The following is a 26,165-nucleotide window of genomic DNA, read 5'->3' as shown; positions in this document are numbered from 1 at the left end:
GGCGGAAGGACGACCCAGTAGCGGCCTCCGCGCTGGGAGCAGGCGCGGCCAGCAGGTCCGCGATGGCGAAGGGCTCGGCGGCGGCGGCGCGCGTCGACGAGGACGGCGCGTGCGCTGAGTCCAGCCTGGTGCAATGGAGAGGAGTGATGGTCAGTACAACTTCAACTATTCACCCTGATGTCTTGTATAGCTGATGAATGAGGTATTAGAATAGAGAGGTGGTCGTACTTGAGGGTCAGCTCGTACACCGAGCGCTTGAGGTCGTGGTTCTCGCGGTCCAGCTTCTCCACGCTCGTCTTGAGCAGCTTGTTCTCCTTCATGAGCAGCTGCACGGGGGGAATTCGGTTAGGGGGGGGGGGGCACGGGGCGAGGCGCGGCGGGGGCGAACGGACCTCATACTGCGCGCGCAGGTGCGCCTCGGACGCCATTATGGATGAATATAGTACAGAGAGACTGGCAGGATTGTGACTGGGCCTAATCAGTTCGCGTTTTGACCAATCACGGAGCTTCAATAGTGTAGTTTTGGCAAATAGGAGATAATAGGGGTAGGTTTCCGGTTCCGACACTTTCCGACAAATATTTGTCGAAATCCACACAGTAATATGAATATGCACATACAAATATCAAGTAGTTAACATATTTTTTAAATATTGTCATGGCTCTGACAACTAGGTTTATTCCTAAGGTAGGAAACCGGTCGGTGGATAGGATAACCAGTACGTAGGCTTTGCGTTTGACCACACAATTAAAAGAACCAAGCAGTAGCAGACGAAGCAGCATGAGCTTAGCTGCCTTCGTTCCTGCGAACACGCAGGCGCGGAATACTGCCGTCGCCGCATTCAAGCGGATGTTGGAGGAGGAGAAGGTTAGCCTTGAGTTTGTCGAGGCTGGCATTCTCTTGGATGCCTCCGGCAAACGTTTAGCAGCGACGATGGACCGCTTTGGCTTCTACCTCGCAACCAACGAAGGTAAGAAAGGTAAGTTAGCCCGCAACACGGCAACAGCGTATCATAGAAATGTCAAGTTGTGGCTATTTGACAAGTATCCACACTTGCGAGTACCTACTGAGTTGATCTTGCTAAAGCAAGGGAAGACTTTAGATAAACATTGCATGAAACGCGAAAAAGGTGGCTTGATTAATAAGGCTCCACCTTGTACTAAGGAGGATTTACAGTCTTTAGTCCGTTACGTGTACAGCACAGCACGCGTACACGCCGACTACCAAGACGCAGCACTAGCGTGCTTGATGTGGCACTGCTTTGGTCGGTCTTCGGACCTAGGCTACTTTCAAAAACAGCACGTGTCTGTATCGGCAGACGGCACCTTCTACCTGCGGCTGCTACGTGTCAAGACATCAGAAGAACAGGGTCTTACCTTGATCCCGGACAAGAGCGTGTCCCTTGCACGCTCTGGCCATAGCGCTAGCGACGCAGGACGCGCCATGCGCGGCACTCCTGTCCCAGTTGCCCGATCTCGTAGCGGAGGTCGCCGTGCCACTTGACGAAGGTGTGCCGCTGCTGGAGCTGCTGGAAGCCGAGCCCGCTTCGCTCGACGTCGCTGTGGTCCCGACGGAGTCGTCCCTGCCTTCAATGCTCGTGGCCGGCAACGTATCCTCTGTTCCACCGCCGCAAAGCTGCCCAGACACACAAGAAACATCAACAGCAGCCCCAACCGAGGCACGCACCGGTGAGGTCAAGCGCGGCGAAGACTAGCGTGCAGGCGTACGTGAACAGGATGCTCAAGCGCGTCGCCGAGCCGGCAGGAGCCACCCCTGACCTGACCTCGCACTCCTTCCGGCGTGGCGGGGCCCAGCACGCGAACGGAGATGACCGCCTCGCCGCCTAGTGGATCTTCGATCGCGGTGCTTGGGATATGACCAAGACGAACAAGGCCTTCGCCAACATCACTAACACGGCACGCGAGAACAGGAAGGTGGCCCGGGTCTTGAGTGGGTGGGCGGCAGACGACGTTCCAGCGGTCATCGACGTCGCGACGCTTGATCACGCCAGTCAAGAACGCCTCGGCCGATTGCAGGGCTTCCTGTTCAATTCCTGTACAGGTCTCAAGCAACAACGTCTAAATGTAAGCACCAAGGTCCTCAATGTCCTCACTGCGTAGCTGGCCCGCTACTACCCGCAGCTCAAGGAGCTCGCATCCGCGGCCCCCATTGTCACGCGCGTGGAAGAGAGCTTGCGTGCTGCAGACATCCTGATCGGCGACATGCTTGCGTGGTCAGTCGCGCTGGACAGCGAAGCCGCTCCGCCTGCTCAAGCACAAACCCAAACACAAGATGCAAGCCAACACCACTGCCCAAGCATCGATCACCTTCTAGCTGTCATTCATGAGCTTATTGCCTCAAACAAGGCCCTAGCTGCGCGGTTGACGATTGTCGAGGCGGCTCAGATGAAAGCTAAGGAGCCGCGTAGACCCGCTGAAGAAGACCAAGCAAAGGAATCGTTAGACCAAGAGCCCAAGTCAAACCGGAGGAAGAAGCAAGTTACGCACCTGTCGGCTGCATGGTACGAATGGTACACCCGTGTTCCTCGCGTCTGGGACTGCTTTGACCGCCAAAAGAAGTCAGAATCACGCCACGTCGTCGCCTTCATGAAGCTGTTCCTCGAAGACGGCTTTACGCTTGACCGCACGGTTGCAGACTACAAGGATCAGGTCTTGGACGCCGGTCGCCGTGCTGAAGATGCCGTGTTGGACTTCCTAAAGTCGCGGAACATCAACGCGAAGGGCGCTGGCAGTGTTTTGCGCGCGCTGCGTCCCCTGCACAAGTGCGGCGTCTTGGACAAACGCATCGCAGCCCACAAGCGTCTCCTCGCTACAGGCCGAATTCAAGACCCTGCTCCTGCAGACACACAGGACATATTAGCTTTGGCTCGTCAAGCCCGACCGGCATAGTATCGGGAATTCCCGAAGTCGCAAACTGCCGAGCGTACGAGCGTACACAGTCGAGTAAACCCGAAATCACACACCGTCAAGAATACCCAAAATCGCCCACAGTCGAGTAAACCCGAAATCACGCACCGTCGAGTAAACCCGAAATCGCCCACAGTCGAGTAAACCCGAAACTGCTGTTAATGGGAGTAAGCGACGCTCGCGAGCCACCGATGAGCGGCAGCTGTCAAAAAGTAGAATGACTAAACAGCATGCTTCTCAACCAATCATTTATGGGTCGTAATTAGTATATTATGCATTCTGACCAATAGTATTTAAGAAATTTCATCCAATGAAATGTAAGATACATGTCGAGTTTGTCCGAAACGCGACACACCAAGATGTCGAGCTCAGATCAGCGGACGAATGCAGAGAAGATCGAGATCCTGCTCGCATGCGAGCGAAATGGATGGGACGCTACCGAGGGGGGTCGTCGTCATGGTGTGGCTCGGACAACCTTGCTGGGTTGGATGACTAACAAGCACAAGTTATTCTCGTCCCAGGCCGATCCATCCGCAAAGCGGGCAGCGCCACCAGGCATGGCCCCTCCGACGCTTCAATACGAGGCTGGTATTGTTGAGCGGATCAAGGCAAAAGTGGCAAACGGCCAGGTGGTGTGCAGAGATGATGTTGTCGCGGATGCTGCGTCGACAATACCTGGCTTTGGGGAGCGCAAACCCGCGGCTCAGAGTTCGTGGACTACCCGGTTTATAGGCCGCCACAATCTAAGCACTTTCATCTCACGACGACTCCAGAATACCGGCACGGCAGCGCCAAATGTGAATGAACCCCCCAACAAGAGACACAAGCGTCAACTATCGACTTTAGCCGAAACCCCCCAGCCTCCAGCCAATGGCCGAAAAAAACCAGCCACCAGCCAAGTCGACTATAGCCGAAAAATCCCAGCCTCCAGCCAAGTCGACTTTGGCCGAAAAATCCCAGCCTCCAGCCAAGTCGACTTTGGCAGAAAAATCCCAGCCTCCAGTCAAGTCGACTTTGGCCGAAAAACCCAAGTCACCGGAGGTCATATCACTGTTGAATGATGACAGTGAGAAGGCCAGCGTTCCATTTGATTTTGGAGATGTGTGGGATATATCGCAGTCCGAGAGTGTGTGAAACACAAACCCCGTGCTTTGTTGTGGGCAAAACCAGGATGCGTTTACTGGTGACAGCGGAATATGTCCGGACAATTAAAGACCAAAATTGGCTGAAAGATGTGATTATGTCCTATTACATCCGAGTGCACCTCCCGCAACACGGCCGAACGTTTGTCATGGATGCAAACGTTTTTGGATACATCTACAGCGAGTTCGTTCAAGTGGAGCGAAAAATTGGACTTGCGCACGAGCGCTGTTGCGGTATCACCGCAACATTTCCGTACGAGAAGTACGATCACGTGATTTTACCTATATGCATGGGCAATCACTGGACGTTTGCCATTGTGCAAAACCCTGTAGGCACTACGCAGAATCGGAGGAGATGCCTTGTGCATGTAGACTCGAAAGGAATCTCCAGCATCGAAGCGATTAAAAAAGTTGTCGGTGGATATTTCGACGCGGAGCTGCGAACTAAATATCCTGACAACGCAGCACCAGCGTTCGTCGTGAGAGGAGTCCGAACAAGCCCGGCACAGATAAACCACGATGACTGCGGAGTATTTGTGCTATACTTCATCAAGCGCACGGTGGAGGCATTTCAAACCGGGAATACGCTTCTCTTAAGCGATATCAAGAAGATATGCACAAGTCCAAGGTCCGCGCGCTTCAACGCAAAACTGATGCGGAAGCAGATCATAGAGAGCCTGACACAAACACACGCGTAGGCTCACTGGAATACGGGTCTCGGTTAATTCAATACATGTATTACACGTATACATACAAAACGTCGCTAGTGCCCCAAACCTTACAGAGAACAGAGATTAGCACAGGAGCTAGAGCACCGCGCACCCAAATGCAGCACCGATATATACGTAGAAGGCGCTACTCCTGGCACAACGCAGACGCACAATCTGTGACGCAGCAGCAAGACCCTTGGCACAGCACGACACGACCGCAAAAGCCCATCGTGATCAATAACACCGACCCGAATTGAACGGGCATCTTAGGGTGGAGGCCCTGCGCTCTTCCATTGAGCTACGGTGTTGGGAGGGGGGCGGCCGGCCAGTTGTCTTGTCTTGGGTGTGGATGTGTGCGCGGAGGGGTGCAGGAGACTTGATCAGTAGCTCTAATAAAAAGGAGACTGAACGCTCTGAGCCGCGGGTCGGCGACGTACAATGCCTAGCAGCCACCAATTTCGGACAGAAGGCGAATATCTACTGGCTGTAGAGAGAACCAATCAACGATCATCGTTAAATACATGTCCCCTATTGGCTAATAGATTGGCCAATGGGATGCCTCAAAGGAGTTAGCTGGCGTCGGACTGCTTCTAATTGTGGCCCCCTGTCCTGGAGCCGGCCTCATTAATGAATTTGCCGGCTCCGGCACACATTGGTCCCGGGGCCGTAATGCATGAATACACAAAATACCGTTTTTCTTGGCCTACAGGCCTCTAGAAGCGATTTCCTCGCGGCTGAGAGCCTCTCATGAAAGCTGACTGGAAGCACCAAAAACGCCCCCCTAGACCTAATCTACCGTATATATTGTGTAATTTCCGATCTTACACTATTTCCGATTTTGCCCTGGCTTTGGCCTTTATCCTGTCTGTCGGAAGATGTAGGGATGTCGGAACCGTCGCGATATGGAGTAATATTCACTCTGTTCCAACCGCTACTCTTTTTTGTAATCCCAAACCGCTCGTACTCGACGACTTTCACCCAATGAATGCCTTAAGTTCGATGAATTTTGGCCTATCGGAAGCCCCTCTAAACTAGGGCATTTTTCCAACCGTTCCAACCATATTTGGTTGGAATTTTGTCAGAATATTTTTAATGCCATACAAATGTCTATATAAATGCATATCCCAAGAATTTCCTTCAGTTTCCAACCCGAATGGTCCGTACATATATTTTTGTTCAGAGTGAAAAGAGCAGGCAGGCTAGCATGTCGATCGCATCGCTTGCTCCTGCCAACAGCAAGAAGGCCAGGACGACGGCGATCAACTCGTTCACGACGTTCCTGGCCGCGGAGAGCATGACACTCGAAGCCACCCACAGGCTTATCGACGGGGATAAGACAGGTAAGGTATTGCGTATTATACTAGACAAGTATGCATATTCGTTAGCCACATCAGCCGATAAGGTGAGGGCGACCAATACGTGTCTAGCATACTATGACAACGTCAAGAATTGGCTAGTAGGTAAGTACCCGCTACAAGGAGCTTTGGTTAAATCTCAGCTCCAAAAACTTCTATCAGGGCCGGGTAAGTATTGTATTAACCGAGAGGAGGTCGACGACGAGAAGAAAGCACCCCCGTGCTCTAAACAAGACTTAGAAGCTACTGTACTCAACGGCAGCGACGGAGAGTGAATACCTCGACGCGGCACTAGTCGTGATGATGTGGTACCTTTACGGTCGAAGTTCGGACGCGGAAACAGTCGAGAAGAGCCAGCTATCCATCTTGCCTGGTAAGTAATTAATTATCATGTTCTTAGCAGAATTATTTTAACACTGAGTGTATTTATGTTAGGTGGAGTCTTATTTCTTCGATTTAAGCGGGTTAAAACAGCTTTACTACAAGGCATCTCCTTATTCAAGGACCCAACGAATTTCTTGACATGTCCTCTGCAAGCTTTGGCTGTGGCGCTGGTTATGCAGAAGGCACCAAGCCAGCGCATGTTCCCTCAGTTCATCGCCAAAAAGCACAGATCAGATGATATTGATGATGTACAGGAGCTTACACTGATCGAACTACTGGAAGTTGATGATGACCAGCGTTCTATGGAGGAATCTGAAGCACCTTCGACAAAGCGGGCAGTTCCTGGTGCACAAGCATACGTCAACAGGTTGCTGATTAGAGTTAAGAAGCTCGCCGATTTGCGATGGATTCGGATGACACCGGAGCTTACCTCCCATTCCTTTCGACGTGGTGGGGCCATGCATGCCAACGACGGTACCTTGGCCGAGAACTGGATTATTGAGCGTGGCGGCTGGCAGTTGGACCGCGTCAACAAGGCCTTCGGGTACATGCTTGGTACAACAAGCCGACCAAAAGGTGTCCCGCGTCCTGAGTGGCTGGAAGCCCAAGGACGGCGCACGGCTACCAACACTAGCCGCTCTGGACACGCCAGCCTTGGTCCGCGCTCGCAAGTTGCAGCAGCTTCTCTTTTCCAGCACGATGGCGTTCGCTGACGCTGCTTTGAACCTTGACGACGACGTCGCTGATGTCCTTACGGCTACCCTGTTCATGCATTACCCCGACATGTTAGTGCTCTGCCCAAGCAGCTCGCTCATCACGAAGATACGTGAGCTCCTAGCACAACGAGCCATCGGTGAGTCCGAGCTGCTCGCGTGGAGCGTGACAATTAGCCAGGCATTCGCGACGCCTCCTGAGTCGAGGGCGTCTGCTAGTGGTGGTGAGGAGCCGTCGCCTGCGTTGATTGATCTCATCAAGCACCAGTCCGAGCAGATCGATGTTTTAATCCTACAGAACAAACGACTCGACGAGCGCATATTAGCTATTAAAGCACATCTCAAGACACTTACCAGCACCACAGCAACTCAACCAGCAAACACGGACGTCACGCTTCCTGTCTCCGAGCAACCGTCTCCTCTTGGGGATAAGACGCCACGCGCGAGGAAGAAGGGAGCCCAGTCGTTGTCGGCGGTCAGGTTTCAGTGGTTTACTGCGGAGCCTCGTGTGTACGCATCGCGTTCTGTAAAGAAGACAGCGTTGTATGAGTACAGGCACCTCGCAGGGTATCTCATGCTCTTCTTACCTGAAGGTTTCGCGCTTGACACTTCGTCGCCTGCATACAAAAGCGAAGTGCTCGAGCTTGGCAATAAAGCACAACAGAACGCACTCACCTTCTTGAAGTCGCACGGCTCCTCCGCCGTCGCAGCAGGTACAGCGTTGAAGGCGCTTCGTCAGATGCAGAAGCTTGGAAAACTTGACGAGCTTATCACACAGTTCCATGAACGCGTTGATCGCGGCTCCGTTGTCGATCCAACGCCGCCTTCGGCATTGCCGTCGTTCATTCGACTGAAGCCTAAGCAAGATTAATCATAGCACAGAAGCAGACTCCAGAAAAGCAAAGCTAAAGCTCGCAGCACATTGATCAAGCCTGTAAACACCATCAAATAGAGAACGACAACAACATAATATGGGTGAACATCTTTGTGTATTTACTCGCACTTGACTGACACTATAATACAAACAACACTGCACAAACCATAAAGTCAGAAGTGAATATTCCCCCAACCAAAAGCGCATCATTATTTACCTTGTCTTGTTGGCTCGAAGCCCGAGCCGCAGTCCGCGTCGCCGCCGCTGCTGCTGCCTCGTGGTGCTGCCGCTGGTCTCGGCGACCGTCACCCCGCGCAACGCAATGCCGCAGTGCACGTCGCCGCTGCCGCTGACCTGCTCCTGGGGCTGCTGGCCTCGGGGGGTCATCACCCCGCCCGAGACCAACCCGCACTCCACGTTGGCGCCGGCCCTCGTGTCGCTGCTGCCAACGCTGGTCCCGGGGCCACCACCCCGCCCGAGGCCAAACCGTCGTCCGCGTTGCCGCCACCGCCCGCCTGCTCCTGGCGCCACTGACCTCGATGGCCATCACCCCGCCCGAGGCCGAGCACTGTTCGCGTCTCCACTGCCGTCGTCGTCCGCGCGTTGTCTGGTTGGAAAGGCTGAATGAGAGGGAAATATTACTGGATAGTGTGTGTTGTCACTAAATATGTAATAGATGTCATTAAAGTGATTTGGCCGAGTACCGGTGCCGGTTGAACTCCTTGGTCGGACAGTTGGAATTTTGACGGTATGGCTGTTGTGTCAAAGTGATCGAAATAGGAAAGTGGTTGGGTGTAGCCATATCGAGCTCTAAAGGGGATTTTTAGAAAGTGATAGGATGTAGCCATACCGTCAAATAGTTACCGCCGGTAACTTACCGGAACTCGGCCAAACCACTTTAATGACATTTATTTCAGTTTTAGTGACACCACCAACTGAGTAGCCACCAACTGAGTAGCCAGATACACAGCGGCCACACACACGGCGGCGACGCTGACAAGGGCGGCAACGTGGACGAGAGCTCGGCCTCGGGCGGGATTATGGCCGCCGAGGCCAGCAGAACCAAAAGCAAGCTCCAAGGTACTTTATGTCTTGTCGCCTCTGTGAATATCCTATTCTAACGTCATATTAGTGCAGTGTTGCTTGTAATGTAGATTACCATGTTCAAGAAATATACAAAGAGGTTCACCCAAACTATGTCGTTGTAGTTCATGTGTCTAGCGAGGTTTGTCTTTATCAGCGGGTCATGTGTGCGGTGGAGTCACTTTAACTTCGAGTTTATGAGTGTGTTGCGATATGTACTGTGGTAGCAGATCAACCTAGTGCAGGCTTCAGTCGAATGAAAGATGGCAGTGCCGAGGGTGGTGTGGGACCGACAATGACACCACGATTGATGCGCTCATGGAACTGCGTGATGAGCTCGTCAAGTTTTCCAAGCTTCTGCATCTGACGAAGCGCCTTCAACGCTGTACCTGCTGCGACGGCGGAGGAGCCGTGCGACTTCAAGAAGGTGAGTGCGTTCTGTTGTGCTTTATTGCCAAGCTCGAGCACTTCGCTTTTGTATGCAGGCGACGAAGTGTCAAGCGCGAAACCTTCAGGTAAGAAGAGCATGAGATACCCTGCGAGGTGCCTGTACTCATACAACGCTGTCTTCTTTACAGAACGCGATGCGTACACACGAGGCTCCGCAGTAAACCACTGAAACCTGACCGCCGACAACGACTGGGCTCCCTTCTTCCTCGCGCGTGGCGTCTTATCCCCAAGAGGAGACGGTTGCTCGGAGACAGGAAGCGTGACGTCCGTGTTTGCTGGTTGAGTTGCTGTGGTGCTGGTAAGTGTCTTGAGATGTGCTTTAATAGCTAATATGCGCTCGTCGAGTCGTTTGTTCTGTAGGATTAAAACATCGATCTGCTCGGACTGGTGCTTGATGAGATCAATCAACGCAGGCGACGGCTCCTCACCACCACTAGCAGACGCCCTCGACTCAGGAGGCGTCGCGAATGCCTGGCTAATTGTCACGCTCCACGCGAGCAGCTCGGACTCACCGATGGCTCGTTGTGCTAGGAGCTCACGTATCTTCGTGATGAGCGGGCTGCTTGGGCAGAGCACTAACATGTCGGGGTAATGCATGAACAGGTAGCCGTAAGGACATCAGCGACGTCGTCGTCGAGGTTCAAGGCAGCGTCAGTAAACACCATTTCACCGGCTATGTTATTGTGGTAAAGAGATCCGCTCAAGAATGGTTCTGATGGAACCGGATCCGCCAGTTCGATACTTGGTGGGACCCGGCAGTTGGTGACGTAGCTAAGTTTAGCTCGGATGACGCCATGGTTACCAGACCAAGACCAGGTTGCTGGATCAGGGTCGTTGAAGTTGAATCAAGCACAAGTGGTGTGGCGTACACGGATCCAGACGTCTAAATTAGGGCCCGCTAGATTAGGTATGGATTCGTACCAAATTATGGGTACATTCATTATACTAGGATAAGTAGGTAGGAAGGAGAGCCAGTAGCTGGCAGGATCCAAGCCGGATGGGAAGGCTGGGTACAGGATAACTTAAATCAGAGTCGAATTTGCTTGGGAACCACACACTTGGTTCTTAAAAGTGGGATTTTTATTGGCCCATACTTTAATCAAGTGATTTGCCCCCCGGACACGTGGCAGACTGCTGGATAGCTTGGCCAGCAGCTCGCGCCCTTCGGCCCTCGACGAGGAGGGTGACAAGTACGTCGTCGAAGCTATTCTCGACGATCGATGGCCAATTTCGACAGGCACTGAGCGGACCCAGCGCGAGTTCTATGTCAAGTGGATGAGCCGACTTGGGAACCAGTATCGAATTTGTCGTGCGGAGGACTAATATTCGACTATCTCCTCCAGCCCAAGCGCGAGAATCGCTTCAAGATGGTTCAAGTTGCTGACGAAGACTAGCAACCGCGAGAATTATCCCTCGGCGATGGCCACAGATCGCTGAGCAAGGGATTGATGTTACTGTGCCACATGTTGACCTCGGCGAGGGTGCGGTACAGGACCTCGTCGAGCGTATATCGACTGTACAAACAACCGCATGATTTGATTTGATTGGTATGAAAATGGCGCTGCGCAGAGAAGAAAAAATGACAGAGTTACGAGCAGCAAGAAGCCTCCTACAGAAACTACAACTATATCTCAACGCTTAGCAGCTATTCCAGTTCAAGCTTGCCGGTCGACGGGTTGGTCTCCACGACTGCCTGATAAAGTCGATGACATTCAGGGGCGTACAACAAGTGGAGATGCTCGGCGAACAATCATCGTTCGCTGCGTATCGACCAGCGTTTGACGCCCGCCCACGGAGATACGGATTGGCAGTCGCGACGCAAATCAGCCAGAGCAGTCGAGACTTGGTGAAGGAAGGAGAGCGACCAGATTTGGTGAGCAAGAGCTACAACGACTCGGCGACCAACCCGACTTGACGAGAGCTACCACGACTTGGCGGACAACACGACTTGGCGAGGCTGACCTTGACTTGGCGATCCAGAGCGACTGTGATGAGTCGACGAAACAAGCCGGCACCGCCACTGTGAAGCTGGTGTGACTACGGTCGACCACGCATGCCGCCAAGACTTCAAGCTGGTCAGTGTTCAACCCTGGTTAGTTTGTCAAGAATCCTTTCGGTGACGGCAAGGTTGAAAAACTACCTGAGGCGCATGTGGCTATGGTCGGACAATGCCGTAGTACGGCGCATTCAGTGAAGAAGCAAGAGCATCGCCTTTGGTGGATGGACGGACGTCATGGTTGCGTTGAGTGGGCTACCCGACATGGGGCGATACCCAGCCCATCTTTATCACCAAGGAAATCGAGGCTTTGGTAGCGAAATGGTAGAGATTCAGCTGAAATTCCTTCGTGCCCCGGCGACGCAAGCGATGTTGCTCGAAGACGCAAGTCAAGATGGTGATCTTGCCACTCGCCAGTATGGATCGTATCGAGACATGGGCGGTTGTGGTATAGCGTTCATCGCCCAAGTCGGCTCAAGCATCTCGGCGAAGTATGGATGCAGGGCAGTAACATGGATTTTGCTGAGTACCGAAATCAGCGAGTGAAGAATGCATGGAAACGTCCGCTATCCAGCATCGACGGAATCACTGCGATAAGCACGTAGAGGACTTGGCGAGAAAGCGGTTACCGGAATCGCACAAGCCCGCCCGACCCAAGGAGTGTACTCCCGTCACCAACTCGGGAGTTTCGGCAAAGTACGGATCGCAAGATTTCAAGAGTCGCCGGGCGAAAAAGCCGGCGAGCGAGTTGACTTAGTTTTAGTATTGGAGGGGCCGTGACAGCCCATTTTCATTAGCTATTTGTATAGGAACCCAAAGAAAGGGCCTTTGAGGTCAACAAAGCAGAGATAAATACAGAGTGGAATTTTCGAGGTCCCAAACAAGCCGCACGCGGCGTCTCTTCGAGGTACGACCGCCCCCGTTGGGCTAGATCATGACCACCGCTGAGATCGGCTATTCGAAGTGACGGAAGTGTTCTCGGCCGCCCGGCGAGTCCAAGAGCAAGCGCGTGTAGTGGTTATCTAGATTCCACCTCTGGCGAAGAGCTCGTCGAGCGTACGAGCGCAGGTTTTCGGCCCGCCCCCGACTTAGCCGGCGCGGTTTTGCATAAGCGCCCCGTAAGAGGCGAGAGCCGCTGTCCATCCTTTGGTGGAGGGCACGGGTCAAGGAGAAAAAGAAAAGGAGAAGAAGCGACAGGGGGAGGTCGGCGAGAGAAAGGGAGCGTGCTGTGTGCTCGTGGCACGGCTCCTGGGACGACTTAACAGGTGCCTGGGTAACCACTGCACCGCTGTAAACGGACTGGGAGATCTTCGGATCACCCAACAAGCCTGCCCTCCCTGAAGTGTAGGTGTTGTTGGTGTGGGGGTGGGAAGCTAACGAATTTTGGCACGTCTGCTACACCACAGTACCCACTTCGAAATATCCGCTGCAGAGCCTTTATGATCGGCCAGATCTTTCACGCCTTGTCAGTTGCTACTTAAGGAGCTGTGTTATCTGGCGAATACAGTTATTTAATGATGCAACCGAATGTCTCTCTTCAGCGTCCGGTCAAACGTCCCATTAGGTATACGGTATACCGTATACAGTATACCGCCCACGGAACTTGGAGCCCAATTCCCAGAGAGGCGTCTATATGTGGACACAGCATTCGCGCCATACTATGCAGTGTAAGAATTGGCTGTTGCTTTCACACTGTATCCGTCAAAAACTATCGTTAATCACTTGCTATCACGAGTAGAACTATTCGATCCCCCAACGCGACTACTACTACTGCACTAGCCTCAACTGTGTCGTACCGACGTCGACAGCCGCCCAAGTTGCGCGGACTAGCGTGGCGAACGCGTCCGAGCTTTCGACAGGGTTTGGAAATGAAAACCGCGACGGTAACAGCGACACATCCGAGTTTCGTACTGCTCTGTGAACGGTATCGGGGCCCTATTTTGAGCGTGTAGACGTTTGCGCATGATGTAGTGGAACTTCTGCTGTGCTGCCGTCGATAACGCCGAGGCCACTGTATTCTCGAGTATATATACCAGGCGATCAGCTGCGGCTTACCGATCGAGGTGGTCGAGTATCGCGCACAGACAGTATATTAAATGTAACCCGCGAAGATATCCAAACCCGCAATCTCGCCGGGGTTTTCAGAACTGGATCAACCAGAACATTGGAGTGACCCTGTCCCGATGATATAACTTCTTTTAATTTATTCAATGGCTTCACAAATGGAAATAATAGCACCGTATGTAAACTAATTATCCTTTGATAAATCACTACTTATAAATATTATGTATGCATTCAAATGCCACACGTGAATGCTGTTTGTGATCTTGGCGGCCGCCCAAATAACCACACATTTTACCCGAATGTTCACGGGTTAAATGGTGTTTCTTACGCGTCGGATGAAAAATATATAGTGAGTTAAATAGCTGACAGTCACCAGCAGCATGTAACGACCTAATACTGTGGATGGCTTTGTGCCGTGTCGGTTGCGTACATCTTCAACAAGTCGGAGCGCACTATTAGCAATTCGGTCAAGATCTACGAGGTACAATGGAGGAAGCGGTGGCGGGTCACCGCTTCCTCCATTGATGATTAGCATCACGTCTGGGCAACATCGAAAATATTTCGGTCGTAGAGCTGGCTTCAGCTTCAAGCAACGCAGTCCCGATCTGAGCGCACTCTCAGCAATTGAATCAAGACCTACGAGCCTTCCAACGCGCTCGGGCACCCCGGAAGGGACATTTTCGGAGGACCATTGAGCCTGGCTGCTCGCCTATTAACAAGCTCATCCTCATGCCTATCTCGATGTATCCCAAAATGGGTTTCAAAACGCTCATCGCCTCACGATATCGAAGTCGTCGCTGTGGTGGATCATCCATGAAGCCGGCGCCTCATACATAGAAGGTTTTGGAGGGGCGGTCAATGCCCATAAAGGAGCAGGACGTGTTTCGTCGAAGAACAGCTGCGTGAACTGGAGCTACAGTTACCTTGTTTTCCTCGATGAGGTCTCTTTCGACAGTCGAGGCATGATACGCAAGCGAGGGTACGCTCTTCGTGGGAAGAAATCGCAATCCAAGAAGACTTCGACCGGAAGCCCCGCCTGTCCATCTTGGCATTCATCGGGGTCAACGGTGTCATCGACTACTTCAACATCGACGGCACCTTCGACCAACTGGAGTTCACGAAGTGCTGCCGATATTTCGTACAGTTACACCGTGGGCACGCGCGTCTATATTATGGTCGAAATTCAGTCTGGATTCTTGATGGAGAGGCAATTCACAGACAGCACAAAATTATCCACTATCTCCGGAGCGTCGGCGTCGTTCCCATCTTTCTTCCAACCTATTGCCCCTTTTTCAATCCGATCGGGTTCCTGCTCGGCTACGTCAAACGGTCGTCCCAGCGTCATTTTACACCGAGTCCAGCAAACGCGATTTACTGCCTTTTATCGTCCAGACCTTCCGCCGTTTTGAAGACGTCAACATGGGGAAAGTGTTCAACCACTGCGGCTGGAAACGGTAAGGACACTTCAACCCTGTCGGTCCACTAACCATTGAGAACTGACCTCTGAAGAGCTGCGTCAAACGACGATTAAACCTCGCTGTCGAAAGCCCTTAGGGCATCACCAGTCACTCGCAGAGCATGCCGCTCGGAGTACTTACCGCAGTGAGAGGAACGTCGCTCGTCCTCATGAGCAATTGGTAATATCCATCAACCAAGTCGAGCGCACTGTACATACACCCCGCCATGTTGTTCTGAAGAACATCCTTCCGAGGAATCCGCGTCTGCGCCGGAATGGTAGCAGCATTCAGCTAGTTAAAAGCATGCACAATACGCCATTTGTCATTCGGCTTTGGAGACTTACTCTATCGCACCATTCTCGCATCGTGCTCGCACCATGCCCGCATCGTGCTTTGCACGGAAGAACGGGCCAATGACGTCACACTGCTCCTTCGGTAAGGGCCACTGCCCCGTAGCGCAGTACTTCGTTCCCGGAACGAGATCGATTTCATGTCGTACACGTCGATCCGGAGGTAGCTACAGGACAGCTTCATCCAGAAGCGAGGACGAGTTCAACTCTTCTTCAGGTCGTATGACCGCCACCCCAGTTAAGTCTCCAGCCTTCAAGGCATCGGGAGCTCCAGTGTCTCGACGGATACTCAGCGAAGGGCTGCACGACCCGCAGCCTCCACTCAGTGGATTACGTGCCACTCCACGATCTTCATCCGGGCAAAGCCTCTCCCGTCTCGTGCCGGCCGCGCCGTCGCTGGCACGCAGCAGGGCGTCGCCCTCAGACGCACGCCCGCTCAGCGGAATTAGTGCCGCTCCACATTCTTGATCCGGGCAACGCCCAATTTCACTCGACTCACTATTTGCCGCGTCTTCACCGGTACACAGCAGGGCGACGCCCTCACATGCACACCCGCTCAGAAGAATTAGTGCCGCTCTACATCCTTCAACAGCCGGGCCTCGCTCATGGCTCCTCAGCTTCACGCCGATCTTGACTTCTCTTGACCACAGCAGGGCGTTGCCCTCAGACGCACACCCGCTTAGCGGAATTCGTGTCGCTCCATCTGCCGCCCGCGAGCCACGCTTGGAACGCTTGCTCTCGACAGACGCAGTGTCCACCAACTTGGAGACTCCGATGTCCAACCTATTGACCGGCTCGGTCCAGAGCTTGCGTCAAAGGCGCTTCTGCTTCCTAGCAGAAGTGGGTTCATGACTCGCCAATGCTCCGCCAGGTGAGAAGTGCGTAGCACTAAGGGTCATCGTCCGCTACTCGATCCAAGGCTCGTGGCGTTCCCGCCACGCCATACCAAGGATGAGATCATATCTCGAATCGAGGTATACGACCAGACAGAGTTCCACGCTATCAAAATCCAAACATTTCACGCCCAGCTCCACCGGGACCTTAGGCACCGTGGCACGAGTGCCCGTCGCGAGACGAACAGTGATGATGTCACTACCACGCGCGATCAGCGCCTCAGAATACAGCTGACTTCCGTCCATCGTGACGGGACGGTCGTAGTTACCCGACGCTCCCGAACCGATCTAAATCGGCCATGGCTCCGCAATGCCCTTCACGGCCGCTTGGACGACTAGCAAGCCCGGTTTGCATACACGTTCCGTGTTAGAGAGTACGGCTCTTTTCGGGGCTAAGTCCTGTCGACCTCCACCTCGCCGAGGCTCAATAGAACTTAGTTCTTCCCCAGTAGGCCGCCCCGCGCCTACTTGGTCTTCTCGTTTCTCCGAGACGAACCTGAGCCCGGTGAGCCTGTTACGTCTTCCTCTGACGCTGAAGCTACGGCAGCCCCGCTGTACTTGGCAGCACTTGTAGTCAATCCGACACCTGAGTCTGTATAAACTGACCCTCTGTGGAGAATGAAGCAGTTTGCTCACTCGCCCCCGAACCAGCAGGATGCGCTTAAAATCTTATGTCCTTGCTTGCGCAAGCTCGCTTACGCAACTTGCGCAGCAATGCCCCGACGCGGTGGACGCGCGTCTCGAGGCGTTTTCAATCGACAAGAATGCACTGCTAGAACGACTCCAGCGGAGGATGGCAACGGCCGCGGCACCCCAACCGCTCGTTTCGTCATCTGACGCGGGAACAAGACCCAAGCCGCTCATGTTGAGCGTGAAGACATTCGAAGGCAAGGAGGGTGAAAGCTTGATACTTTGGACCCGTGAGGTTAAAATGACTATGAGCTCAGCTCTACTCCAGACGGAGTAGCAGCGTGTGGCACTGGCCATTTCGAAGCTCGGTGGACGAGCGAGAGAGTGGGCATTAACGTCCGGGGCGTCGGTAGAGATGGTCTTCCCGTCGTGGGACCAGCTGAAACAGCAATTGTCCCTAGTGTTCGCCCCGCCCTATGAGGCATATCGCGTGCGCTCACACTTCCTGGATACTCGGCAGAGCAAGAAGGAGTTGATGGGCTATGTCCAGGAGCTGAGAACTCTCATTGCAGGCATTTCGGCTGACCCGCTGCCAGAGGTAGTCGCCGTCACGGTGTTCATGGAGGGCCTTCGCACTGGCGGTGCCAGGACGGAGGTGTTCCGAACCCACCCGTGCTCTTTTGAAGAGGCTGTAAGCATTGAATGCGGAGCACAGCTTTAAGTCGTCGAGACTTGGGTGGAATGCGTCTTACGCTAGCGCGTCGAGTGGTCCGGATCCCATGGACCTCAGCTATGCTGAAGACGAAGAAGCCGAGCTTCGTGCTGCTGAGCAGCGCCGCGGTATCCGCAGATGCTTCATCTGTGGTGATACCCGTCACCTTTGCGCTATCTGCGCCAGTCTTCGTCAAGCCGCTCTTCGGGTTCGAGCCAGAGTCTCAGCTTAAGATAGCCCGTTCTAATACCAGAACGTAGGACGAGTCCGTACACCTTACGGTCTCCAAGAGTCAACCCTTAACTCTTCAGTCTAAATCTCAACACTGAATGTTATCCTTTAGTCAGGTGTTGCGACCCAGGATTGAAATCATGGACACTTCCAAGACGTGACCAGGACACGTCCAGGACTCCAAACACCTCCACAAGTCGATGCAGATCCTCGGGAAGATTCGTGCGTATCTTACCCATATGCCTGGTCAGTTCCAAAGATGAAAAATAGATACATTAGATGCAAGGTGTTGAGATCTTCGCGTACATGCAGGGAGTTGTTAGCTTGAATAACGTGCAGCCACAAGATCACTTACAGCCAACGAACACGAAAACATCGCTGTCTGACCACGCGTTAGCTGTTCTTATTCTGCTATATTAAAGATGAACTCCCGTGGTGTCTTAGCCTCATAGTGCGTGGCGGATGACTACACCACAGTGTCTTTTCGCTTGCTTTGTTTTCCATTAAGATAAATGGTTGTCACTTACCTTAAAACTCCACTCTATCGACAGTGCTATCTAACGAAGGCCTTCTCTATGAGCTTTAACTCGACGCATGAAGGGCAGCAGTGTGAAGCAGTGTGAAGTTGACGTAGACATTGACAAACTTATCTCTGCTAAACTCGCCACCTTCTGGGCCGATGCTGACAGCTCGTCCTTGAACGCGATGGACATCGTTCTTAGACATAACCTGCTCGACAGCCATGCCGTCGCCACACTAGAAGCATTATCCGATTGTAATGCAAGTAGACAAACTTGCACTTCGTCGTGTTCGTTGCCTCGCGTGCTGCTCTTGTGACCTCACCGTAATCGCTCAGCACATTTGATTGTCCACCTGATGAGCTCGACAACCTCGGATGGCTTCCAGGCGACGCAGCGTGCATGACCGAAGCACACGTGTGGCGGTACTGAGGGCGCCATCACGGGTGGCTTACGGATGGAGTAGCTGCGGGGTATGAAGTTCAGCAGCGGCTTGCACTGACAAGCAAAGTGCGTAAGCAAACATGAGTTGAACCGGTTAGAGACGTCATTTGAACCAATTACAAGTACCTGTAAGAACTGGCTTCGCCTTACTTCATCTTACACATGCGCGCTTCCAGGGCTACTGCTTCTTGCCGCGGCAGTAAGTTCTAAACTGGAGCGAAACATCTGTTTTGTGCCTTTTCGGTATAGGACGCACATAAAGTTCTAGAGGGACCGCATATAAATATGAAGGTTTAGCACTTCAACTTAGTGAACGAGCCGTGTTGTTGGGGTGTCGTGAATCACGGCACGCCAACAACCATTCCGCTATAAATTATGAGAGTGTGCGGAAACTGCATCGCCAGTCAGTACGTGTACAGTACTCCATGGCCCGTGGTATGCAGCCTCGACGTCCGTCCGAAAGCACATATCCGTTGAGCCCTACAGCTCAAAGATCATCATCCGCACTTTGATATGTGGAAGCATCCTGACAATGGGACTAGCACGACCGAGTGAGAATGCAGCCACGAGCGTGATATGGGCCCGACGTGCGGTCTGGAAAGCGGGAGTGGCGTGCTTCTCGTTCCAGTCGAGTTAAATACGTTTTGGCCCAAGCCCAGCTCATTGTCGTACTCGTTCTCGAAGAACAGGGCCTTCTCACTGGACGACAATTGCATAGACAGACTCTCTTCGGGCACTGATCCCTGAGTAGGGCTGATATGCTGGTGGCGAGCACCACCTGACACCGGCGGCTCGAGTCGAAGCACTCGACAGATCGCATATCGGCATCTTCATGGAGATCTGCGTCAGTTTAACCCTGGGCGCGACACTATCCTCACCCTGTCCTCACCCTGTCCTCACCTTGTCGAGCCCTTTGGCCCGCGTGCACTCGAACCCATTGATGATCAACGATCAACGCTTGACCACTGCCGGGAAACAAGTAGGACGAGACGGCGTGACCCTCTCACCTCCGTTCCAACGCCGATCATGTAGTCCTCCCGAAACACAGCGAACATCTACGCCGGTTTGTGAATGGCCTTGGACGTACCGATCCACTAACTACTTCACGCGGTAAGCCACGGCTGCTGGTGACCGGTTCTTCCTTGTCGAAGTCGCAAATGTTGCGCCCGCCCGTTAAACTACACGCAGATGCTACTACGTGAAAGCTTTACGAGACGCTAGTAGAGCGATTTTGTTGTAGGAGCACTTACCCCGCTTTCACCTCGCTATAGGGGACTACTAACTACTTAGTAACCTTTTCTATATAGTATATTACATGCGGCTCAAAGCAATTATGTGGCCGGTGCATGATACACTGTGTAGCTGCCTCGGCACGTACACTTCTTGCACTTCTTTCTACATGTAGATACGCCACCCAACGATAACAATTTCGAACTTATTTTCTCCAGCTCGACGTCGTGAAAGTCGAATTACCCGCTGCCTCGGCATAACTGTCTATTGCTACACACGAGACAACTCGATCAGGACGAAGGCCACAGATTCCCGTGCGAATTGAGACGACCTTTGGTTATAAGGATTTCAAGGTATTTCATAAAGTCATGAAGGTAATGATCTGTGCTTCGTTCTGCTATCACACATGCAGGGATAACGACTAACGCACATCAGTTTGCAATGTACGGAGCAGAAAATCGGGGGTGAAAAGATCGCACGAGTGGATGCACAGCAAGAACATAGACCCAGAGATTCGCAGCCGCAAAGCTTTAAACCCTGAGAATCACACTCCTTGGTTGGCGTGGGTACCTTGTGTAATCCCTGCCGGCTCGTTTGTCTTCGACGGAACGGCACTCCACCGGTCGTAAATGTAGCCTCGAAGAAGTGCGGGAGTGCACGTCTAATCCAGAACGCACCTCCACACTAAAGGCAAACTCAGAGAATCAGATCCCCCGAAACCCAGAATATCACGAATTCAGGGTCTAGGATTTCAGTCAACTCCGGGACTTGGAACTCAGAAGACACCTTACCCAAATGCCCTCCTAGCTCGATAAAACCAACAAATACAGAGTATACAAACACTACAACTAGCCGTCACTTATTCTTTTGGACCCTTGGACGGTGGGTCACACACACACACTAGGCTCACTCGAGTCTGAAATTCAGGGGCCTAGCCCCCCTGAGACTCACACAAACGCGCACCACCTCCAGTACAGGAGCAAAATACAATCACTATCAGTAACCTTCCCTTCACACAAGCAGTTAAACAAAATCCTGGCGGCGACTACCTAGCACCCCAGAATACCCTCCGGAATAATATGAAATGGGCTGCCACGAGCACAGAAAGTGACCCAACTAGGATATGAAATAGATGGATCACTCCAGGAAGCTCAACGCCGTCGCTGGTCCCCACCTAACTGGACTTGAGTTGATGGACTCCCCACAGACGGCTGTCCTTCGCCGTTGATGTGCCCTTAGCGTCCCGCGGTGGTAGTCTCGGGTCCTCCGGATTTCTGTCGGCAGAGTTGGCCGAAGTCACTTGCGCAGTACAGGGTAAATGGAACTCTGTTTGTCTTTTATCAGCTACTTCTCCCTCTCTCTTTTTCTTGTTCTGCATACTTCTTCGGGCAAATACCTTCTGTTCACTATGCTTGGGGTCAAATATCTTGTCTTGAGTATACCTTGGGTTCAGCGGTCCAAACGGGCGATCGGCTTGCGATTCCATTGTCGCAAGGCGTCGAAAGTGCCAATTGTGGGTCCTTAGACTTGGTTTAGTATGGTGCAGGACTCCCTCTCGACTCCTCGAAAGTATCCAGTCTGCGCATCCACAACGGTTCTTCAAGGTCACGCATCACTTTGATTGCAGACTGACTTCGAACTGACTCGAATCCCTGAGAATCAGGTGACACTCAGGGTCATCTTCTGAAATCCTGGGAATTCTGAGGAATCTTGGGGAACTGTAGGGATTATTGGGTGTGGGCTAGGGAAACACTTAAATTCAGTATAGAGAGTCTGGATATATGGTCCAGACCCAGAGAATCATCTTTGGAACTCTGGGTCATCGTGCGGCACTCTGGGTTTCCGTGCGGCACTCTGGGTAACAAGTCTGCTGCATTGCAGGCTCGCGTTTATCTCCACAAAGCCACACTTTTAGCGGGTTTAGCGGCCTCCTGCGCATGATCATGGTGGTAGTGGGTTGATTCTCAGGGTAATTTGATTCTCTGGGGCACTCTGAGCCACAGCAAGATGAGGTGTACTCTGGGATACATTTGCCAGAGACACTTTCCGTCAGACTTTAGGCACTCATCGTAAGGGAAAGTCCGCGGCTGGACTGAGTGTTCTCTGAAATCCTGGGCGTGCACTCCCAGGATTCACACTTCCAGCCAGTTGGGCCCATCTGCGGTCAGGCGCTGGATTCATCCCGAGAAATCACTTCTCTCCCACAGTCGACCATCCATGTCACACGGGTACAGCCGCGCCGTATCCAAGTCATTCACCAATCAGCATCCAATACAAATTCCAAGTCATTTCTAGAATGGCATGTCGTCGCCAAAAAACGGAGAACCGCCTCGTATCAAAGCCCCGAGTCGCTCATGTTGAGCGTGAAGACATTCGAAGGCAAGGAGGGTGAAAGCTTGATACTTTGGACCCGTGAGGTTAAGATGACTATGAGCTCAGCTCTACTCCAGACGGAGTAGCAGCGTGTGGCACTGGCCATTTCGAAGCTCGGTGGACGAGCGAGAGAGTGGGCATTAACGTCCGGGGCGTCGGTAGAGATGGTCTTCCCGTCGTGGGACCAGCTGAAACAGCAATTGTCCCTAGTGTTCGCCCCGCCCTATGAGGCATATCGCGTGCGCTCACACTTCCTGGATACTCGGCAGAGCAAGAAGGAGTTGATGGGCTATGTCCAGGAGCTGAGAACTCTCATTGCAGGCATTTCGGCTGACCCGCTGCCAGAGGTAGTCGCCGTCACGGTGTTCATGGAGGGCCTTCGCACTGGCGGTGCCAGGACGGAGGTGTTCCGAACCCACCCGTGCTCTTTTGAAGAGGCTGTAAGCATTGAATGCGGAGCACAGCTTTAAGTCGTCGAGACTTGGGTGGAATGCGTCTTACGCTAGCGCGTCGAGTGGTCCGGATCCCATGGACCTCAGCTATGCTGAAGACGAAGAAGCCGAGCTTCGTGCTGCTGAGCAGCGCCGCGGTATCCGCAGATGCTTCATCTGTGGTGATACCCGTCACCTTTGCGCTATCTGCGCCAGTCTTCGTCAAGCCGCTATTCGGGTTCGAGCCAGGGCTCTGTTTTGTCTCGGGGAAACGAGAAGTCCCAGTAGGCGCGGGGCGGCCTACTGGGGAAGAACTAAGTTCTATTGAGCCTCGGCGAGGTGGAGGTCGACAGGACTTAGCCCCGAAGAGAGCCGTACTCTCTAACACGGAACGTGTATGCAAGCCGGGCTTGCTAGTTGTCCAAGCTTGGTGAAGGGCTTCACGAAGCCATGGATGATTTTGACGGATTCGGGAGCGTCGGGTAACTACGCCCGGCGTTCTACGATGGACGGAAGTCAGCTTTATGCTGAGGCGCTGTTAGCGCGCGGGAGTGATATCGTCACTGTTCGTCTTGCGATGGGCACTTGTGTCACGGTGCCTAAGGTCCCTGTGGACCTGGGCGGGAAGTTTTTGGATTTTGATAGCGTGGAACGCTGTCTGGTCTTATACCTCGATTCGAGATATGATCTCATCCTTGGTATGGCGTGGCTGGAACGCCACGAGCCTTGGATCGAATGGAGGTCGAAGACCCTTGGTGCTACGCACTTCTCTCCTGGCGGAGCATTGACGAGTCATGAACCCACCTCTGCTAGGAAGCAGAAGCGCTTCTGGCGTGAGCACTAGACCGAGTCGGTCAATGTGCTGGACATCGGATTTTCCGAGTTGGTGGACACTGAGTATGTCGAGAACGAGCGTTCCGAGCGTGGCTCGCGGACGGCGGGTGGAGCGGCACGAATTCCGCTGAGGGGCGTGCGTCTGGGGCAACGCCCTGCTGCGTGCCAGCGCCGGCGCGGTCGGCACAATGCCGAAGAACAAGGGGCTTTGCCCGGATGAAGATCGTAGATTGGCACGTAATCCACTGAGTGGAGGCTGCGGATCGTGCAGCTCTTCGCTGAGTGTCGGTAAAGACACGGGAGCTCCCCTGGAGCTGAACGAGGTGGTGACACCTGGCGTCAAGACGCACGCGAAATCACGGAGCTCTTCAGGGCGGACGGTGTCCATGAAGAGGAGGCAGCGCCGCAAAGCGCTGGCTGCGAGACGCAAGGCGTCTGCGATCTCACGAGTCGAGAAGGGCGTGTCGAGCGGTGCGGCTCCACGCGAGAGTAAGCAGCTCTATACACTCGTGAATGGAGTGACGGGCGACGTCGACGGAGGTATTAACCTCGACGACTTGCCTTCACTGTCTGCTCTCCTGGAGCTGGACGAGATATCCTTGGCCGAGTTTGGCGAAGCCTTGAAGGCTGGAGACTTGGCTGAGGTAATGTTCATACGACCCGAAGAAGTGTTGAACTCGTCCTCGCTTCTGGATGAAGCTGTCCAGGAAGACGCTACGAAAGCGCTGAATGCGCGGAGCGGATCGGCGATCCTGAAGGACCCGTCGGATCCCTTGTATCAAGTGGTAAAGGATTACCAGGACGTGGTCTCGAAGGAGCTGCCCTCGGGGCTACATCCGGATCGAGGTGTTCGACACGAAATCGATCTCGTTCCGAGAACGAAGTACTGCGTGACGAGGCAGTGGCCCTTGCCGAAGGAGCAGTGCGACGTCATTGACGCGTTCTTCCGTGCGAAGCACGAGGCGGGCATGGTGCGTGAGAGTAAGTCTCCACACTCGACGCTGACATTCTGTGTCAGAAAGCCGAATGGCAAGTGGCGTATCGTGCATGCTTTCAACAAGCTGAATGTCGCTACCATTCCGGCGCAGACGCCGATTCCTCGGAAGGATGTTCTTCAGAACAACATGACAGGATGTACGATGTACAGTGCGCTCGACTTGGTCGATGGATATTACCAATTGCTCATGAGGACGAGCGACATTCCGCTCACTGCGGTGAGTACTCCGAGCGGCATCCTCTGGGAGCGAGCGGCATCCTCTGGGAGTGGTTGGTGATGCCCCAAGGGCTTTCGAACGCACCAGCGACGTTTAATCGTCTTGTGACGCAGCTCTTCAGGCCCCATCGGGCGTACGCGCAAACGTACTTCGATGACATATATGTCCACAGTCGTGCGGAGCACGGAAAGACTGATATGGAGAACCATGTGGAGCACCTGCGTGCTGTGCTCAAATGCATGCGTTAAATCAAGTTGTATGCCAACATTGACAAATGCATCTTCGGAGCGGAAGAGATCCCCTTCTTAGGCTGCTTCATCGGGAAGCGTGGCGTGAGGGCCGACCCGGTCAAGGTCAAGGCCATTGTTGACTGCCCGGTTTCCAAGAACCAGAAGGATCTTCGCAAGTGGCTTGGCTTGGCCAATTACTTGCACAAGTATAGCGACAATTACGCTGAGATGGCTCGGCCACTCTCCAATCTCCTGAAGAAGGATGCGGAGTGGTGTTGGGACACCGAGCATCAAGATGCGTTTGCGGCAATCAAGGACAGTCTCCTTCATGCGCCTATTCTGGCTCTTCCAGACCCCGCTCGCCCGTTTAGTGTCGTCTGTGACGCCTCGGACTTTGCCATCGGCTGTGCCCTGCTGCAAGCAGACGCCGAGGGGCGCGAGCGCGTGGTGGCGTTCGAATCTCGCCAGCTGAAGGCTGCGGAGAAGAACTATCCTGTCCACAAGAAGGAGCTACTTGCAATGAAGTATGCGCTCGTCAAGTTCAGGGTTCACCTGTTGGGCTCTCAGCCGTTCGTGATCTACACGGATCATGCGTCGTTACGCACGGCGACTCAGTCGCCTCACCTCTCGCAAAGGATGGCCCGCTGGCTGTCCTTCTTCGCGGAGTCCAACTTCGAGGTGAAGTACAAGCCTGGCAGGCAGAATCTCCTTGCGGACACGCTGTCGCGCAGGCCGGATTATGATCTGGCTCATGTAACGACCGTGAATTCGTCATTACCGGATGTGATCCGAACGGCTTACGCACTTGTGTCGCGTTGCTAAAAGCTCTGGGGAGCAAGGAGTTTCAAGACTCGGACATGGAATTGTCAGCGCGGTTGCGCGCGCGGCTACACCGTTATTCCCTCGATGGAGGCCTGTTGTT

The 26,165-nt window shown here is 53.3% G+C and overlaps 6 protein-coding genes and 1 non-coding gene across 7 annotated transcripts; 4 read left to right on the top strand and 3 right to left on the bottom strand.

The window, feature by feature from the left end:
- Positions 1–778: 778 nt before the first annotated feature.
- On the top strand, positions 779–1,501 carry PHYSODRAFT_482244 (hypothetical protein; the record flags this gene model as incomplete). The annotated part of the gene is made up of 1 exon (XM_009521739.1): positions 779–1,501. The coding sequence occupies one exon, from the start codon at positions 779–781 to the stop codon at positions 1,499–1,501; it is 723 nt and encodes a 240-aa protein (XP_009520034.1).
- Positions 1,502–1,655: 154 nt separating this feature from the next.
- On the bottom strand, positions 1,656–1,841 carry PHYSODRAFT_484860 (hypothetical protein; the record flags this gene model as incomplete). Its single annotated transcript, XM_009521738.1, has 1 exon — positions 1,656–1,841. A coding segment is annotated over one exon (186 nt), but the record flags the coding sequence as incomplete, so codon positions are not given.
- Positions 1,842–4,096: 2,255 nt separating this feature from the next.
- Positions 4,097–4,765, top strand: PHYSODRAFT_485529 (hypothetical protein; the record flags this gene model as incomplete). Its single annotated transcript, XM_009521737.1, has 2 exons — positions 4,097–4,384; positions 4,505–4,765. The coding sequence occupies 2 exons, from the start codon at positions 4,097–4,099 to the stop codon at positions 4,763–4,765; spliced, it is 549 nt and encodes a 182-aa protein (XP_009520032.1).
- Positions 4,766–5,015: 250 nt separating this feature from the next.
- On the bottom strand, positions 5,016–5,085 carry PHYSODRAFT_t436. Its single transcript has one exon. It is a non-coding gene; the product is annotated as a tRNA-OTHER (tRNA).
- An 896-nt stretch (positions 5,086–5,981) lies between these two features.
- Positions 5,982–6,248, top strand: PHYSODRAFT_400413 (hypothetical protein; the record flags this gene model as incomplete). The annotated part of the gene is made up of 1 exon (XM_009521736.1): positions 5,982–6,248. A coding segment is annotated over one exon (267 nt), but the record flags the coding sequence as incomplete, so codon positions are not given.
- Positions 6,249–6,378: 130 nt separating this feature from the next.
- Positions 6,379–7,229, top strand: PHYSODRAFT_478027 (hypothetical protein; the record flags this gene model as incomplete). Its single annotated transcript, XM_009521735.1, has 2 exons — positions 6,379–6,505; positions 6,568–7,229. Coding segments are annotated over 2 exons (789 nt in total), but the record flags the coding sequence as incomplete, so codon positions are not given.
- A 2,236-nt stretch (positions 7,230–9,465) lies between these two features.
- On the bottom strand, positions 9,466–9,852 carry PHYSODRAFT_372565 (hypothetical protein; the record flags this gene model as incomplete). The annotated part of the gene is made up of 1 exon (XM_009521734.1): positions 9,466–9,852. A coding segment is annotated over one exon (387 nt), but the record flags the coding sequence as incomplete, so codon positions are not given.
- Positions 9,853–26,165: the final 16,313 nt, after the last annotated feature.

This window comes from Phytophthora sojae (assembly GCF_000149755.1).
Source record: "Phytophthora sojae unplaced genomic scaffold PHYSOscaffold_2, whole genome shotgun sequence".
Lineage (NCBI taxonomy): Eukaryota > Oomycota > Peronosporomycetes > Peronosporales > Peronosporaceae > Phytophthora > Phytophthora sojae.
This window is presented reverse-complemented; position numbering and strand designations above follow the sequence as displayed.